This window comes from Colobus angolensis, unplaced genomic scaffold (genome assembly GCF_000951035.1).
Source record: "Colobus angolensis palliatus isolate OR3802 unplaced genomic scaffold, Cang.pa_1.0 Scaffold207, whole genome shotgun sequence".
Lineage (NCBI taxonomy): Eukaryota > Metazoa > Chordata > Mammalia > Primates > Cercopithecidae > Colobus > Colobus angolensis.
This window is the reverse complement of record NW_012115233.1, coordinates 5984153-6001502: the sequence shown is the minus strand read 5'-3', so window position 1 is coordinate 6001502 and position 17350 is coordinate 5984153. Positions and strand designations below refer to the sequence as shown.

Here is a 17350-nt window from a genome sequence, read left to right as displayed (position 1 = left end):
CACCCGGCTAATTTTTATATTTTTAGTAGAGACGAGGTTTCAGCGTGTTGGGCTCGAACTCTTGACCTCAGGTCTTCCACCTGCCTCGGCCTCCCAAAGTGCTGGGATGACAGGTGTGAGCCACTGCACTGGGCCATGAGTGACTTCTTTCCTGGTAACCAGGACTGAGAAATGGGAAGAAGTTACAAAGCTTCCAGAATAAGACTTAAGATGTGACTTGGCAGTTCACAGTCGGGCTCTCCTGCGTTGTTGAATGGCTCATGCACAGCTGTGCTGGGAAGGACTCACCGGTCCCTGGAGCATCCTGCCTGGTGCGTCTTAGTTGGGCCACACTGCATGGTCTGTGCCAACCATGTGACTTATGGTGGGGTCTTGAGCCACGAGGTGTCAGCCGTGTCTATGTCACCGAACCCTAGTAAGACTCAGGACTGCATCCCTGGTTGGTGATGCTCTGTTGAAGCTGGGAGGGTTCAGTGCTGTCTGCGTGCCTTTACTGGCAGCCTGTGCCTGGCCCCTGCTCCGGGAGCCTCTTTCTTTGTTGGATTTTGTCTGTCATCCACCTTGACTTTGACAGTTGCGCCCAGTCGTCTGAATTACTGACTTGAGGGTGGGGGTGGTGCCCTCTGGGCTCCTGAATAGGCATGAGCCTATATGTCAAAATACCGCATAAAGCGAACATCTCATTTTATGGTTCAGAAAACGGAGGCTGGGGGCACTTGCAGGGTTCCCAGGCCCCTGCTGTTGTCAACCAGGAACAGACACAGAGCACACAGCCTTTCCCAACCAGGGTTTATTCAGTGCCTGGGCCCAGTGGTGGTGGCCTGGCTAGGTTGGGCACTACAGGGTCATGACTCCTACCAGGTAGAAGAATGTCACTGAAGAGGGCAGGGCGTGGTGAGTGCGGGTCATGCGTGGCCGTCTGAGGGGTCGGGGAGAGGCCAGGACCAGGAGGTGGGGGTGCTGGCTCCAGGCAGCCGCCCCCTTCACCCACAACCTTGACAACCTTGGACTTCACCAGGACCTGGCAGCCCAGAGACTGCTCTGCCTTCTCGGGTGGGGGCAGGGGAGGCCTTCACGTCACAGCAGGGAAACACCTTGTGGAGAATGGACGGAAAAGACAGCTTCTGCACCAGTTTCTAGAAAACGGGATGTCCTTCACAAGCAGAAGGGGCCAGGGGTGGGCTCCTCTGCGGGCCTCTGGGAGGCTGTCAGTCCCGTCCCACCGTGCACCAAACAGCTAGAAGGAGAGAGACAGGTTAGAGGAAAGGAGTGCGAATGTGGGCAGCTGTGTAGCTGGTGGTGGCCGTCTTGAAGGGCAGGCGGGGAGATGACCCACAGGTGCTTGCTGGTCACCCAGGAGCAAACCACATACCTGGGAAGGGAAATGCAGTCTGGCTGGAAGTAGGGGGCTGTGGAAGGGGTGCTCTGGTGCAAGCTCTGGCCCGCATACCTGGATGTGGGGTCACCTCCGGGTTGGTTCTGAGCCTGGAGCTCTCCTCTCCCCTAGAACCCTCTCTGCACACCTGGCACTGGTGTCAGGGGCTTATAGTGGGCCCACAGCAAGAAGGCAAGTCCCTGGGAGATGGGAGGGTGCCTTCTAGGCTTTTGCCTGGCTCTCCAATCCGGTGGCCACTGCGGTTCCAGGCCTTCGCCCCCTACCTGGCACAGAGATCCTGGAGAGGCCCTCAGGCTGGCTCAGTGTGTCCACCTTGACGTGCCGGAACGCCTTACACACGGGGCTTTGCAGGTGCCTGCGACCCAGGGACATGGGTTAGGGGCACCAGGAGTGGAACTCTGCATGTGGATCCCCTGTTAATCCTAGCTCTGCCCAAAATGGGGAGCTTATAAATAAGCCCGGGGGGGGGGTCTTTGGAGTCCAAGCCTTTGTGGGAAGGTAAGGGGGTGCCCAGGGAGGCTGACTCTGGGGAAGGCAGTGAGCTCTCTTCCCTGTGAGCCTTACATGGGGCATGGGATCCCCCAACTCAGTGCACAGAGCCTGTACCTCCCGCTTTACCCTAGGAGGAGGAGTGGGGCCATCCTCCGCTTGGGACTGATGACAACACAGCAGCTGGGAAGAGTTTTAGTCCCTTGTTTTATAAGTCACTGAGGTACGGACGGGGAGGGGACACCCTCACTTCTCATGACAGCCCCCGTTCCCACCGCGGTCCTCAGTTTGTCTGCAAACTGTGTTTACCAGGGAAGCAGGACATGGGGGCATGAGCTCCCCGCAGGCCCCGCTTCCTGCCTGTGGGGTCGGGCACATCAGAAATTAGTCTCTACCCAGAGTAGGGAACAACCTGTCCCAGATGTGCTCTGAACAGACGACAAAGGCCTAAAGCCCATCAGAGCTGATGACACCCTACCCCATCTCCCTCCCTCCTCGCACGCACTCAGCTGGAGGGGAGGTTAAGCACTGGAACAATTGATCACATGGGGACTGAGGTACCTTCTAGGTCAGGCCCTCAACTCTACAGGGTGGTAAAGAAGGCAGTGCCGTGGCCCACAGGGGTATTCCAGGAGGACAAGGTGCTCTAGAGGGAAAGAGTGTGGTTGGGGGGTGTCTCTACCCTCCAGGAGCTCCTGGCTCCAGGAACACAGCACCCCCCCCCCACCTGCCATGGGGACCCAGTGTCTCACCTCTTCCATGCCTCCTCCGTCTCCCAGAACTCATAGATGACAAAGGTGAAGCCATCCGAGAGCCTGACAGCAGTGATGCTGCAATAGGAGACAGGCGGGGAGGCTGGGGCTCAACCCTGACCACCATAGGCCTGTAGCCCACCACTATGCACGATGGCTGCCTTCAACCTTTCTTCCTGTCTCATCCTCCTGCGAGACTCGACAGGGTGCCCCCACCACCTGGAAGAGGGCCTGGTTTCTTAGAGTGGCCAATAGCTATTTGTTAAATAGAATCAATGACATGTAGTTTTTCTTTTGCGACAGGGTGTCACACTGTTGCCCAGGCTGGAGTACAGCACAATCACTGCGGCCTCCCAAGTAGCTGGGACTATAGGTGTGCACCACTTGGCCTGGCTAATTCAAAAAATGTCCTAATAGAGATGGGGTCTTGCTATGGTCCCCACGCTGGTCTTGAACTCCTGGGCTCAGGTAGTCCTCTCGCCTTGGCTTCCCAAACTGCTGGGGTTGCAAACTTCAGCCACTGTGCCTAGCTGAAATGTCATGTTAAAATGTTCACATTTATTTAAATAAAACCAGGTGGCTGGGTGTGATGGTTCACATAATCCCAGAACTTTTGGAAGTCTTGAGGGGTCAAGGCAGGTGGATTACTTGAGGCCAGGAATTCAAGACCAGCCTAGCCAAAATGGCAAAACCTGGTCTCTTAAAAAAAAAAAAGTTGCCGGGCCTGGTGACACATGCCTGTAATCCCAGCTACGCAGGAGGCTGAGGCTTGAGACTCACTTGAACCTGGTGGGTAGAGGTTGCAGTGAGCTGAGCTTCCACCACTACACTCCTGCCTGGGCAAGAAAGTAAGATTTGGTCTCAAAAACAAAAATACATATATATATAAACCCTATCTTTAAATTATCAAAGCATCTTCCTCCTAATTGTCATCTTATTTAATCCTTGCAACAACCCCACTGCACTGTACCTGACCGAAGGAGGCTGAGGGAGAGGGGGTTCACGCAGGAAGGGGGCTGCAAGCAAGTCCTCCTTCACTCTGTGGGACCCAGGGGACAGCACTCACCTCATTTTAAAGGCGCAGATAGTCTATGCCGCTCTGGGCTCCTCTGTGCAAGTGCACTACAACGAGGAAGCCCCAAGTGACCATAACGGGGGCCAAGAGCAGGAGATGAGGGGCAACAGTGCTCAGGCTGGAGGGAGGGGGCCAGGCTGGAGTGCATTCTGGGGCAGACACACTGCGGTGCAGCTTTAGGTACACTGTGCCTGGCAAGTGCGGTCTCACCGGGCTCTCCAAGCTGCCCATCTCTGAACAAACAGCACTGTCCTCTACTGAGGCTCTGAAAGCAGAGCCTCTATGTCCACCTTGCCTCCTTTCCACAGCCTATCGGGATGGCCCTACTCCACTCTGGGGCCTCCCACTTTTTCATGTAATGGAGAAAAGACGAAGTCTGGCCCCTGCTCCTGTACAGTCTGTCCTGCTGGATGGGAGTGGGTCCTGGACTCAAGCGTGGCCACTCCGGATCTCCGCAACAGCCGCACTCCTGCCCCGGCTACTCATCCCCTACTGCTACAGATCAGGCTCCTGTCACTCCGGCTTCAGTGCACAGGGGGCCCAGGAAGACCCCTCCTGAAGAGCCTGTGCAGGACCTGGCCTGCCTGGTTCACAGCTGTGCCCTGGGGATGGAAGAAAGCCCTGGAAAGGGAGGGAGCTGGGCAGAGCCTTGGCATAGAAATGAGGGGCAGGGGGAACACCTGGACCTCATGCTCTTTGGGGGCCACTACCAGCAAGAACAAACAGCTGTTGTCTTCTGCAGACCCCCTCCACTGTGGCCATGGCCTAGCTTTACCAAGGAGCTACATCATCCTGGGGGATGAACAGGAATTTGAGGGTGAGGCCCCTTGCCCCGCCCTAGACATCTCAGCCCAGACCCATGGGGAGGGAGAGAGTGGCGGCTACATTACTTAGGCATTTCCCTTCAGCCTCACCGACTCTCCTTTCTTTGCTCGGTTGTTAACTGAGCACACACTACATTCTGGGCCTGGTGTGAAGCAATAGCTAAGGCTGACTGAGCACACCTGGCACACCAGGCCCGGCCAGAGCCCTTCACACTTGAGATTCACACACTTGATTGTATATGAATCGTGATCACCTCAGCAAGAAGTCCTGTGGGTGGCCACCCCCCCCTCCCTTTATAGATGAATGAGCTGCGAACAGGGAGATGAAGGCACATGCCACGTTTGCATGGCCGGGAGGAGCCCTGAACGCAGTTCTTACGCACCCAGCTCTGTGTCTCCCTGGGGTGCGATTTGTACTTAGGGGTAAGCCTAGTCCCGCCCTGTTCCTCCACTGCCAGGCAGAGCTCCCTGCCACCATCCCTCCCACAGCAGCTCACTCACTGGAAGCAGCTCCTCGCTCCGGCGGTCTCCCGCAGATATGGGCGCAGGGAGTCCAGAAACTCGCTGAGTTGCTCAGGGCACACGGCCATCTCCTGCCGGATCAGCTGCAGGTGCTGCCAGGCCACAGCAGGAGTCAGTGTGGAGCTCCATGCCAGGCCTTCTCCCTAAAGACCTCCCTCCCTTGGTCAAAATAAAATTAAAATAAACCTCCCCAACTTTTCATTCTTACCCATGACTGTGTAAGAATGGACTAGAACCTCAAGAGCCCAGCGCAGAAGTAGCCCCCACAAATGGGGAAAACAGACGAGTTGTTTTCCAAGTCCCCCCCCATGTCCACAGCTGCCTGCAAGACCTCCAGGGCCCAGAGACACAGCACATCCACTGACAAGAAAAACTTAGTTGATGGACTCAGCATTTTCACCTCACGGTCTGGCTGACCACTTTGGTCTAGGCCAAACTTTTTGGATCAAAGTCCAGGAGCCTCTGGACCAGGTCCGGTGGCTCACACCTGTAATATCAGTACTTTGGGAGGCCGAGGTGGGCGGATCACAAGGTCAGGAGTTCGAGACCAGCCTGACCAACATGGTAAAACCTCGTCTCTACTAAAAATACAAAAAATTAGTCAGGCATGGTGGCAGGCACCTGTAACCCCAGCTACGCAAGAGGCTGAGGCAGGAGAATCGCTTGAATCCGGGAGGGGGAGATTGTAGTGAGCTGAGATCGCACCACTATGCTCCAGCCTGGGCCATAGCATGAGACTCAGTCTCAAACAAAAAAAAAGGTCCAGGGAGCCTCAAAAAAATACCCCCGGAGTCAGGGGGGTGTCTCCTGGGCCAGGGCAGGGTCTGGGGGCCAAGTACTGGGGCCACATCTCCCCTCATGGTGGTCCCAGGCAGGGAGAGGGGGGTCAGGGGCATTGTGCCACTTCGATCTTGGCAGTCCTGGGGTGGGCAGGGATGTGGTCCCAGGAGAGAGGTGTGAAGGGGACTCACCATGTTGGTGCCATCTTCGTCTGAGAGGCGCTGCTGCAGGTCGAACCACAGTGCCTGAAACAATCCAGCACACAGTGATGCTAGACCCCGAGCCCCAGTCCGTCCCAGGTGCCACGAGCTCTGGGATCCCTGGGGCTGTTGGGAGCTCCCAGGGGCCAGGCCCTGTTGCACAGGGCTGGAAGACCAACCCTAGGAAGTGGCAGAGACTCCCTCTGGCCCTGGCATCTGGGGGCAATGGGAGGCAGAGAGGCCCAGCTGATCCACCGCAGAGGGCATAAGGCGGGCCCAGAACATGCTGCTGGGGCAAGGATGGCTTGGGAGAGGCAGCAATGGGGACTCAGGAGGCCTGAGTCCAAGATGCTGGGGTTTGCCGCGATGATGAGCAACAGCCCTTAGATTCCCTACAACTTACAATTTACCCCTCAGGGATCTAATGGGGTGACCTGTTCTCTCCAGCCTTCCCCAGGCTCTGAGCTAGATGGTTTACAAATCCACATTCACTCTTCCAGACTCCCCAGGGTAGGTGCTACCCCACTGTAAGTTTCAGTCTCCAGGAACCACATCTGCTCTGTTCACCCACGCCTGGTGCCTACACAGGGCCAAGCCCTGACAGATGATCCTCAGTCACTCTGTCACAGCAGACAACCCCGGCTCTGAAGGCACAAAAGCGGTGTAAGTGTCAGAGCGTGGGTCTGAACCCAGCGTCTCTACCTGATGCTGACACACAGGATCCTGCTGCTGCTTCCTTTAGCTTGGGTAGCCCACCAACCACCCCCTCTGTGGCTGCCTCCGTCCATCCTCCACGAGGACAGACCGTCTCTGGGGGTCACACAGGGCACAGGTAAAGAACACCAGTTAATAAGGAAAACAGCAGCAGGTGGATGAGTCTGTGCAGTCACCACCGTGATGTTCTAAATGTTTGAGCAAGGGGCCCTAGAGTAGCTGATCCTGGCAAGTGTACTGCCTTCTCCGGGGCACACAGCATGAACACGCCTTTGTAAGTGATGAAGGTGTGCCTGGCAGGAACAAGTCTGTTTCCACGGCTTTACAAGCACACGTGAGGGGTCCTGCAGGGCTGGGGCTGGAAGAGCCGTAGGAGGATGAGGAGAGGCACTACGGCCCCCATAGCTGCCCCCTTCTTCTCCCAGCCAGCCGCTCCTAGGGCCTCCATCCTTGGCAGCCCAGGTTGGCCGGTGAAGGGCAGGGCCTGAAGCCAGGCCCGGATTGGCCCCTGCTGACCGCCCGGGCCAATGAGAGACTGGGGAGGAGGACCTGGTCCCACCCCGTCTCCAGGACGCCCAGGTACTCCGTGGTTACCAGCCAGCCTGGTTGTTAGGGCGACGGGGCTCTAAAAATAAGCTTCAAAGACTCTCCCTCCCGAGGCGCCCGCTGAGTTGTTATGACAACCGGGCCACGGGGTCCCCTCCGAGCCGCTCCTGCAGCCGACTTCAACAACGGGGTACCTCCACCTCAGCCTCATCCCTGCAGGAGGAAGTTTGAGCTTGCTCCCTTGGACTTCGTTCCACGTCAGCCTCCGCCTCTCTCCGTGTGGGGGCCCCTTGTTCCTGCCCCCACGAATTCCTCAGAACCCCCAAACTAAAAGTAGCAATACCTTTTACAAAGGGTGTAAAAAAAAAATACCGAAAAGTAGAAGAAACATAAAACCACCTCAGTCCCAGGGTTCTGGGAGCTCAGTTACTTTGGCTTCTGTGGGTAGACGGGTGTGGTGTGCGCATGTGGATAGGTTCGGGTAACAGAACGCCTCATAATAATTGCTAACATTGCTCCTATTAAATGCAAACTACGGCACTGGGCCCTGTGCTGAACCACTGAGACATCACTTTGGTTCCTCCTACTGACACCCCTATGAGGGAGGGGTCCCATTCTCCAGGGTATTTTCTGGATCATCAGAGGAGGAATCTAAGCCTCAGAGAGGACAAGTCCCTGGCCCAGGGCCACACAGCTATGAAGCGGCACAACCAGAATTCTGATACCTGAGCCCACCTGTCTGTAGGCCCTAAGACAAACTTTTCTCTCCACCAAATGGTCATATCGTGAGCACTCTATCCCGAGTCATGAAACATTCTCTGAAAGTATTTTCTGTAGAGGCTGTGCCATTTTCTATCACCTGTGGATATCCCATATCACACTTAATACATTTGCTACTGCTGGTCACTTCCTTCCTTGTTTTGAATCGCTCCCAAATCATCACGTCTCTCTCTCTCGTCCTGGGCCTGCCTCTTGGCCAGTACCTGCTCCAGCCATTTCAGAGCAAAGTCTCCTTGAAGCTAGGGCCTTGCAACACGGCACCCTGCTGACCACCCTCTGCTCCTGGAGCTGCTCCTGCTGGCCCACGTGACCCTCCAACACTCCCTTTCCCAGGAGCCCCTCCTTGGGCCTGAACAACACACACATCCCCTGGGTTTCATCCTTAGCTTCGTCCTCGGCACCCACGCCCCACCTGAGGGATATCTTTTCCACGGTTGCCTGGCCCCTCTGCAGCCCAGACTTGTGTCCTGAACTCCAAACCTAACTGCACTCCTTCAGGGGTTGGAAGGAACAGAGGCGGGGGTCACGCCAGGGCTTACTTTGCTCTCCAGCCTCCCAATCAGCTCTGCCAAGCGGCTGATCTGGGCTTCCAGACCCTCTTCCTTTGCATCCTCAGTGGCTGCGGAAGAGAAAGAGACACACAGACTTCAGTGGTGAGCAGGGCGAGGGCTTCAGGGGGAAGCTGGAAACACCCGGCCCCTCCAGGGGCGTCAAACTTGCCCCTCCTCTCCCCAGTCCCCGTCAGAGGACTCTCCGAACTCCTAGGGACCTCCAGCCACTACCCCCACCAGGGCCCCGGTTTCTCTCACCAGATGGAAGGCTCTTGCCTTGTTCCATGGCCATGAGCTTGTGGTTGGGGGCCGAGGCGGGAGTGGGGCTTCCATACCAGGTCTGTGCCACACCGTGGCTGGGCTTGCTGTGGTTCTGTCTGCAGTTTGAATGGGAAAACACACAGACTATGATGGCGGCTTCAGGGCCCTGACCACTTCTAGCAGCTTCAACGGGCATTTATTAAGCACTGACAGTGGGCTCACACGTGCACAGAACTTGCATCGTGGCCTTTGTTTTGACAGAGGAGGAAATGAGGTTTGTAAAGCAGGTGACTCAGCCAGGGCCACGCAGCTAGCTGGGCGGAGCTGGGATTTGAATTCAGCTCCATTCCAGGACGCCACGGCCCAGGCCTTTTCCCCAAGAGGTTCAGTTCCAGGGGGAGACTGAGCCAGGCGCCCACCCCACCCTAACAGTTTGAAGCTTTCGGGCACCTGTAGAGCCCAAGCTGTGGCGTGCCCAAGTCCCTCTCCCTCCCTCATAAGCCAATTTAATGTCTGCTGCCCTCTGGGGTGGTGGACCTGGTTTCAAGATTCCCCTCCAACACATACACATAAAAGCCAGACCTAAAGAGACACTGACAGTGGGGATGTAACACGACAAAAACTGTCATCCTGACCTGCCCCATCTCCCGGCCCTGGACACCCCTACTCCTGTGCATACTGATGTGCACACACTCCTGTGTGCCCTGACAGGCACAGCTGGCCAGAGACAGACACACACACACACTGCTCACCTTGCACTGTGCCCAGCACATAGTAGGGACTCAAAAAATGCTCAGGGAATGACCAAATCCTCCCGTGCAAAAGGATGCTGAAAAGCTCCCAGCACACATACAGAAACACAGACACTCCCCTCAAAAGACACACACAGTGCCCTGTGCACGGCCCCCACACCCCCTTGGTGTCTGTGCACCACGGTCTTGGTGCATTCTGGAATTTGACTCTTGTGAACCTTGCGTACTCAGCCAGGCTCTCCCCCATGCCGAGGGAGCAAACTCGACTCCCGCCTTGGGAGGGGAGAGGCTGGCAGAGTCTGTGGTGTCAATCATGGCTTCTCTATAAACCAGCAGGAAAGTAAATGTGTCCCTTAGACCATGACGGGCTGCTCAGGGCTCCTGGGCGGTGGGGTCTGAGCCAGTAGCCTGTGCTAGGGGCGACATCCTGGGAGACTGTCCCGGGGCTGGGAAACAGGACAGTCCTCAGGGACGCACAGCCTAGAGCCAAACTAGCTGAGATTTGGGGAAGTTCGAGGGAGGCACATGTGGAACAGAGGCATCACGACAAGCTGCCCCTCCGACAACATCCCCAAGTAAGGTCCCACCGTGGGGGCAGGTGGACCTAACTGCTGACACGTGATGGAACTGGCCCAGTGAGGGAAGTCAGCTCTGAAAACCGTGCAACAATACTATCTGTTCTGTGGCCGGATAGAAACAGCAAGTTTTCATGAAGATAGGAACATGAAAACCAAGAAAATCTAAGTGTCAGCTTTCATAGTGATGGCTGCTAATTCGAGGGAACCCAAGAATCACAAGACTGATCACACATGCAGAGTTCTGGCCTCCGGTCCCAGGGATTCTGGCCAGTGGGTATGGCCAGGAGCCCGGAAATCTGTGTTTTAATTTTCCCAGGTCATTCAGCAGCAAATGCTCAGAGCAAACTCAACTGGAAACAGTATCTCAGAGCGACCTTCACAATCATATCTGATCAGGACCAGCTCTTCACCCACAAAGAAACACACAATCAAACTTCTGTCCCCCAGCAAACCAACATCCTGGTCGTCACGTGCCTCTCCCTGGGAAATTCAAGGCTCAATCGAGCTTGGGTGCCGACACCTGGCTGTTGCCCTCATCTGTTTGCATTTTCTCTTTTTCTTCTCTGTGCCAAGCACATGAGGTGTTCTGGGAAGAACTGGGCAAAGAGGGGTTTGTCTCAACTTAGAACAGCAAATGGAGGTGGGGTGCGCTCGTGGTCCCCAGGGAGCTGGGACTGCTGAGCCAAGAGAATGCCGCTTCTCTCTAAATACCAGGTCACAGCCCTAACACAGCATCTACCACCTAGGAGGGGACCCCAGATGCAGTCCCATGGTTCCAAGCATACAAACAAGGCCTAACACAAGACCAAATATTGTGAGAAAACCACCCGCTTTCACGTCTCTTTCAGTCCTCCTGAGAAAGTCTCAACTTGCTACTACTGTCTTCAACGCCTCTCTCTGATTTCCCAGTCTCTGTTTTTAACAGAGAGGTGGCAGGCCTCAGGATTCAAGCTGGATGGTAAGCAACGATGGGTGCTTATTTTTACAGTTACTTCACTTATGGCATGTGGTGCTGAGAGTGCAGTTATAACCATATGCCATTCCCTAAACTGATCTCTAATTTTCAAAAGTGGGCTGGGGTGCAGTGGCTCCTGCCTGTAATCCCAGCCCTTTGGGAGGCTGAGACAGCACGATTGCTGAGACCAGGAGTTTGAGAACAGCCTGGCCAACATGGCAAGACCCCATCTCTACAAAAAATAAAATACAAAAATAGCTGGGTGTGGTGGGAATACGTGTCTGTAGCCCCAGCTCCTTGGGAGGCTGAGGTGGGAGAATTGCTTGAACCTGAGTTGGAGATTGCAGTGAGCCACAATGGTGCCACTGTACTCCAGCCTGGGGGACATAGCGAAATCCTGTGTCGAAAAATAAAATAAGGCCGGGGCCCATGGCTCAAGCCTGCAATCCCAGCACTTAGAGGCTGAGGTGGGTGGATCACCTGGGGTCAGGAGTTCAAGACCAGCCTGACCAACATGGTGAAACCCCATCTCTACTAAAAATACAAAAATTAACTGGGCGTGTGACGGCAGGCACCTGTAATCCTAGTTACTAGGGAGGCTGAGGCAGGAGAATCGCTTGAACCTGGGAGGCAGAGGTTGCAGTGAGCTGAGATCACACCACTGCACTCCAGCCTGGGTGACAGAGCAATACTCGGTCTCAAAAAAAAGAAAAGAAAAGAAAGAGAAAGAGAGAGAGAAAAAGAAGACAGACAGAAAGAAAGAAAGAGAGACAGAAACAAAGAAAAAGAAAGAAAGAAATCAAGAGAGAGAGAGAGAGAGAAAATAGGCTGGGTGCAGTGGCTCACGCCTGTAATCCCAGCACTTTGGGAGGCTGAGGCAGGTGGATCATGTGAGGCCAAGAGTTCAAGAGCAGACTGGCCAACATGACAAAACCCCGTCTCTACTAAAAATACAAAAATCAGCCAGGCATGGTGTTACACACCTGCAGTCCCAGCTACTCAGGAGGCTGAGGCATGAGACTTGCTTCAACCCGGGGAGGGAGAGGTTGTAGTGAGCCAAGATCACGCCACTGCACTCCTGGGCAACAGAGCAAGGCTCTGTCTAAAATTTCAAAAAATTAAAAATAAAATGTGACCCAAACAACAGAATAGTTCTGCATAAACAGTAAGTAGTATGTGAATGTGGCAAAACTAAATTAGAGTCTGGGAAATGGTGTCTTCACTGTATTAATAAATACGTGCACCAGGCATTCTCCTGAGCATTTCCTATCTCATTCAGTCCTTGCAATGGCTGAGGTTTCAGGTATATAATTGTGCCTATATTACACAGTGGAGCACTGAAGGCACAGAGAGCTGTGGCAACTTGCCCAAGGTCACCCAGCTCTTAGGTACACAGACACCCCCACCAAGCAGCAGGTGGGCACGTGCGTGTACACGGCATACCCTCAGGGGACCCTGCAGGGTCTCAGAGACTCACCGGAGCTGGCTGGTCTGTTCCTCGATGGCCTCCACTGCACTCTCCACTGAGCTCAGCAGTGACTGGATCTGATTGGCCGTCTCCTTCAGGAGGAAGCGGGTCACAAACTGGTCCACATTGCTCCCGCCCTCATAAACCTGTAGAGGGAAGGGAAGGGGTACTGAGGGGAAATGGGTGGGAGGGAAATTTGAGGTGGGGTCTAGCACAGGAGCGGGGGAAAGCTGGTGTTGGTGAATTTGCTTTGCAAAGGGAAGGGAGGACCCCATAGCCTCCTGGGGTCCAGTCTTAGAGGCTGTAGCGTGTCCAGTGCAGAGGCTAGAGGTTTAGAGACCAAATTTGAACCCTGGCTTCACCACTTACTAGCTCTGTGACCTCCCCGAGTATAATGGGGTCACTGAAGTATCTATCTTACAAGGTTCTAGTAAAGATTAAATGGCGACATGTGTATAAAATGCTCTGCACAGGGCTTGCCACACAGCAAAGACTCAATCAACAGTAGGTGCTACAGTAAAGATGACGGTGATGGTGGCAGTGATAGCGACTGGTGGTTTTGTTGTTGCTGTGACATGGATAATCATCAGGCAAGAAGAATCCACAACCTTCCCTCCCTCCTTCCTCCTCCACGGAGGATTCCTAGGGCTTCTGGATCTCCAGGCTGCTGCTAAGGAAAACGACAAAACGGAATCAAAAGCAGCTCAACGGAGGAAAGTGCCCAGGACTTAGTAATCAAAAGGAGGCAGCCAGAGAGGAGCCTGGGGGGAATCAGAGAGGGAGTCTTAGCAGATGCTGCGACCGGGGGAACTCTGGGGAAAAGACGAAAAAGAGAATTTTCTCCAAGTTTTGCTCTGTGGTGTGGAACAGAATTTCCACCTCTGTCCCGAGACTCTGCAAGGACATTTCTCAAGCGTTTGGATCCAGTGGAGATGCTTTGGGCTGCAAAGGCTTTACAGCAGAAGGGAGAAGGCTCTGCTATCCACGTCGCTCAAGGACAAGATGATGAAAATGATGCTGTGTTGGGGGATCCTGGGTCTCCCAAACCCTGACCTGCTCTCCTGGCCTCCTCTGCCAAGACCCTGCCTTCCCAAGCCACCTGCCCCAGGCGCCTTGGAATTCTGCCCAGTCCCTGGCAAGGCAAGGAAAAACATGGCTCTCAAGGAAAGCAAATTAAACCATCCATCACTCAGACCGGAAATTAATTAGCAATAATTGCACAATGGGAAACACGGCTGAGAGACAGACTGAGAAACAGAGGAGGAGGAGGGGCACACAAGACAGCTAAGGCATGGTGGAGGCAGACAACCCCCCGAGCTGACGGCTGGACCAGGGCCTGCTGGGGACAGACCCTAAGAGAGTACATGGCCAAAAGTACGTCAGGTTCTTACAGCCTGGCAGGTTCCGGCAGCCTGATACATGGCAATGACCAAAATCACACGTGATCCAGCGATCAGACTCCAGACACGCAAATGGCCAAAAATGGACATAAAGGCACAGCTTGGTAAAATATTTAAACAGGCCGGGCGCGGTGGCTCAAGCCTGTAATCCCAGCACTTTGGGAGGCCGAGACGGGCAGATCACGAGGTCAGGAGATTGAGACCATCCTGGCTAACACGGTGAAACCCCGTCTCTACTAAAAAAACACACAAGAAAATAGCCGGGCGAGGTGGCGGGCGCCTGTAGTTCCAGCTACTCGGGAGGCTGAGGCAGGAGAATGGCGTAAACCCAGGAGGCGGAGCTTGCAGTGAGCTGAGATCCGGCCACTGCGCTCCAGCCTGGGCGACAGAACGAGACTCCTTCTCAAAAAAAAAATATATATATATATATATATATTTAAACACAAAGAAAAAGCCTGCTAGAAGTGATCAAGCAGAAAAATGGGCTGAAGTGTGTGTTAAAAGCACCCGGACCAATGACTGAGGATGTGGTCAGGGATCAGTGTTACCAGGGATCAGTGTTACCAGTTAGCTGAATTCCAAAGAAGACAAGTTATTTTCCAGTGAGTAAAAAAATGAAGCTTTTCGTGATTCCTCCTCTACCACAGTTGAAAAGCAGCCTACATTCCCCAACGTAAAGATACAATCCCAGATTTGACATGGGAGTACAGGTGCCTATTTGTTACATGGGTATATTACATCATGGTGAGGGAACTGAGCTGCCTCAGACAAGAGACCAGCTCCACACGCTCCATAGGGAAAGTCTCAGATGGAGAAATTTTGCATCCAGTGGACAAGTTACTCATTGGCAGAACAACTGGGAGATCTCCAGAAACCTGCAAATTTCCGAAATTTTACTAGATGAACACATTTTCTGCAAACGATGCTTAAGAATTTGTCCTAAGTCATCTGAGCTTCAATGAGAGAAAGTTCTTCATATGGGGAAGTTGTGAAAAGAAGTAACAGCGATCACTCAAATTAAACATTCAGGTTACAGAAGTTAGGAAATAAAAACATTAACCACTAACGGTTTAATTTCAACTATACTGGATTCGGTCAATAAAGTATAGGGGGAAAAAAGCCTAAAATCTTAAAAATTATTTTTATTCCCAAAGGGAAGAGAAAGTGTTTATTAGCTAAGTATAAAAATAGGATGAAGAATGTTAATAATGTATTTTTGTAAAGTGAAAACGAGGAATTGTACATTCCAAATCATAATCCATGATATAAACAGGGCAGAGCACCAAAAGGTAAAATGTAAAAGACATGAAGAAAGCATAAAAAAAGGGAAGAATAAAACACAACAGTCAGACCAAATAAAACAATCATAATGAAAAAGGCAGCCCGAATTCCCTTATATAAAGACACAGTCCTAGATCTGATTACACAAGGTCCATCAGAAGCACACCTAAACCAAAACAGCACAAAGGACTTATAAAGAGAAGCCTGTGTAAAGATTCAGTAACCAACTGTGATTGAATGAACAGGATAAGGTACAATATCACTATCAAGTTAGAATTTAAATGAGAAGGTATTGCCCAAGAAAGGTAGGAATATAATGATAACAGGCATAAGTTATAACAAGGACATGCCATTATTAAATCTTCATGTACTGACACAGGATATAGCTATGGGGACTTCAATGCTTATAGGTATCTAATCAAACCATTCTGCTATATGTCAAGTGCCATAAACTGCTCAGATTTTTTAACCCAGTAATTTCCCAACTCTGATAAATTGTCCTCAAGAAATAGTGCAAAATATGGACAACTATGTATCCCACAAGGTATTCATAATAGCAAAAACTTGGAAATAATCTAATATACCTAACAGAAGAAGAAAAATAAGTACATTAAAATATTTAAAATGATGCTTTTGAACAGTTTTAATAACATGGGGAAAATGTTAAAATATTAGGTAAAAGAGCAGGAAATATATTTTTGTACACAGATTATGAGTTTAAGAAATACACACAAAAAATGCTACAGGTAATAAACCAAAATGTTACCAGTGGTGAGGGATAGTGGGAATTAGAAGCAATTTGAATTTTCCTTATACTTTACTCCCTAAATTTTGCATATCAACTACGTACCATTTATATATAACAAAAATACTGTAACAAGTCTATATGCATCAAACAACATGGCTAAAAATACAGAAAAGAAAACCATCAGAAACACAAAGATTTAATCACAAAACACAATTTAGTATGAGAAATTAGCTAACCCCTGTCCCACAGGACAGAAACAATAGATAATGATAAATAAGGATGCAAAGGGCACTGTTAGAAACAACAGTGAAAGTCTTTGAAATGGGCAAAAACAACTCTTGGGTTTCTTGTTTTTCTAAGTTCACTATTTTTTCTAGTTTATCTAAGTCGTTCCTTATTCAGGAGCTACTTTGTTTTGTTTTCCAAAATTGATTTATTTGAAAGATGGATTCGAGAACTTGTTAAAGGAGGGAAGCAGAGGACAGAAAGTTGGGTTTTATGTTTTATTAGTTTTATTTCAGATTCAGAGGGTACATGTGTCTGTTTGTTACACGGGTACGTCATGGTGTGGGTGGAGTTTCTAGTGTACCCATCACCCACACATTGAACATTGTACCTATGATGTAATGTTTCAACCCTCACCCCACTCCTACCCTCCCTGGAGCAACTTTTACAACTCTGCGGACACAGACCATTTATAATAATTCAAAGAGTTCTCTTCCAGCTGGGCATGGTGGCTTATGCCTGTAATCCCAGCATTTTGAGAGGCCAAGGTGGGAGAGGATTGCTTGAGCCCAGGAGTTTGAGACTAGTCTAAGCGACATAGGGAAACCCTGTTGTTACCAAAAAAAAAAAAAGAAAAGAAAAAATTTAACTGGGAGCGGTGGCGCCCACCTGTGGTCCCAGCTACCTGGAAGGCTGAGGTGGGAGGATCGCTTGGGTCTGGGAGGTTGAGGCTGCAGCAAGTAACGACTATGCCACCTTACTCCAGCCTGGGCAACACAAGACCATATCTTAAAAAAAAAAAAATTCTCTTCCACAGAAATGCCCAGGAATTTTGTCTGGCACTCTCCACAGGGCAACTGGTTGTTGCCCTGGGATAGTGACCAGTTATGCATTTATTTACCAATTGATTTCGGAATTGCTATTTACCTAATATATTAGTGCACAAGTTTTTTCAATTCTCCTTTGAGCCAGTTCCAACATCTTACTGATTCTCACACTGAGTTAAGGAAAATCTTTGGTCCGGGCACAGTGGCTCATGCCTGTAATCCCAGC

The 17350-nt window shown here is 51.8% G+C and overlaps 1 protein-coding gene across 2 annotated transcripts in view; it reads right to left on the bottom strand.

Annotated features, from left to right (window-relative positions):
• Positions 1 to 775: 775 nt before the first annotated feature.
• The window catches only part of NECAB2 (N-terminal EF-hand calcium binding protein 2), a 32793-nt gene continuing 16218 nt past the window's right edge, over positions 776 to 17350 (bottom strand). For both annotated transcript variants that reach the window (XM_011942182.1, XM_011942183.1), the window contains 8 exons: positions 12653 to 12789; positions 8888 to 9006; positions 8618 to 8697; positions 6030 to 6083; positions 5038 to 5150; positions 2638 to 2715; positions 1660 to 1751; positions 776 to 1237 (listed from right to left, as the gene is read on the bottom strand). In XM_011942182.1, the coding sequence (XP_011797572.1) occupies positions 1209 to 1237; positions 1660 to 1751; positions 2638 to 2715; positions 5038 to 5150; positions 6030 to 6083; positions 8618 to 8697; positions 8888 to 9006; positions 12653 to 12789 (702 nt within the window). In that variant the 3' untranslated portion in view covers positions 776 to 1208. The remainder of the gene's footprint in view (positions 1238 to 1659; positions 1752 to 2637; positions 2716 to 5037; positions 5151 to 6029; positions 6084 to 8617; positions 8698 to 8887; positions 9007 to 12652; positions 12790 to 17350) is intronic.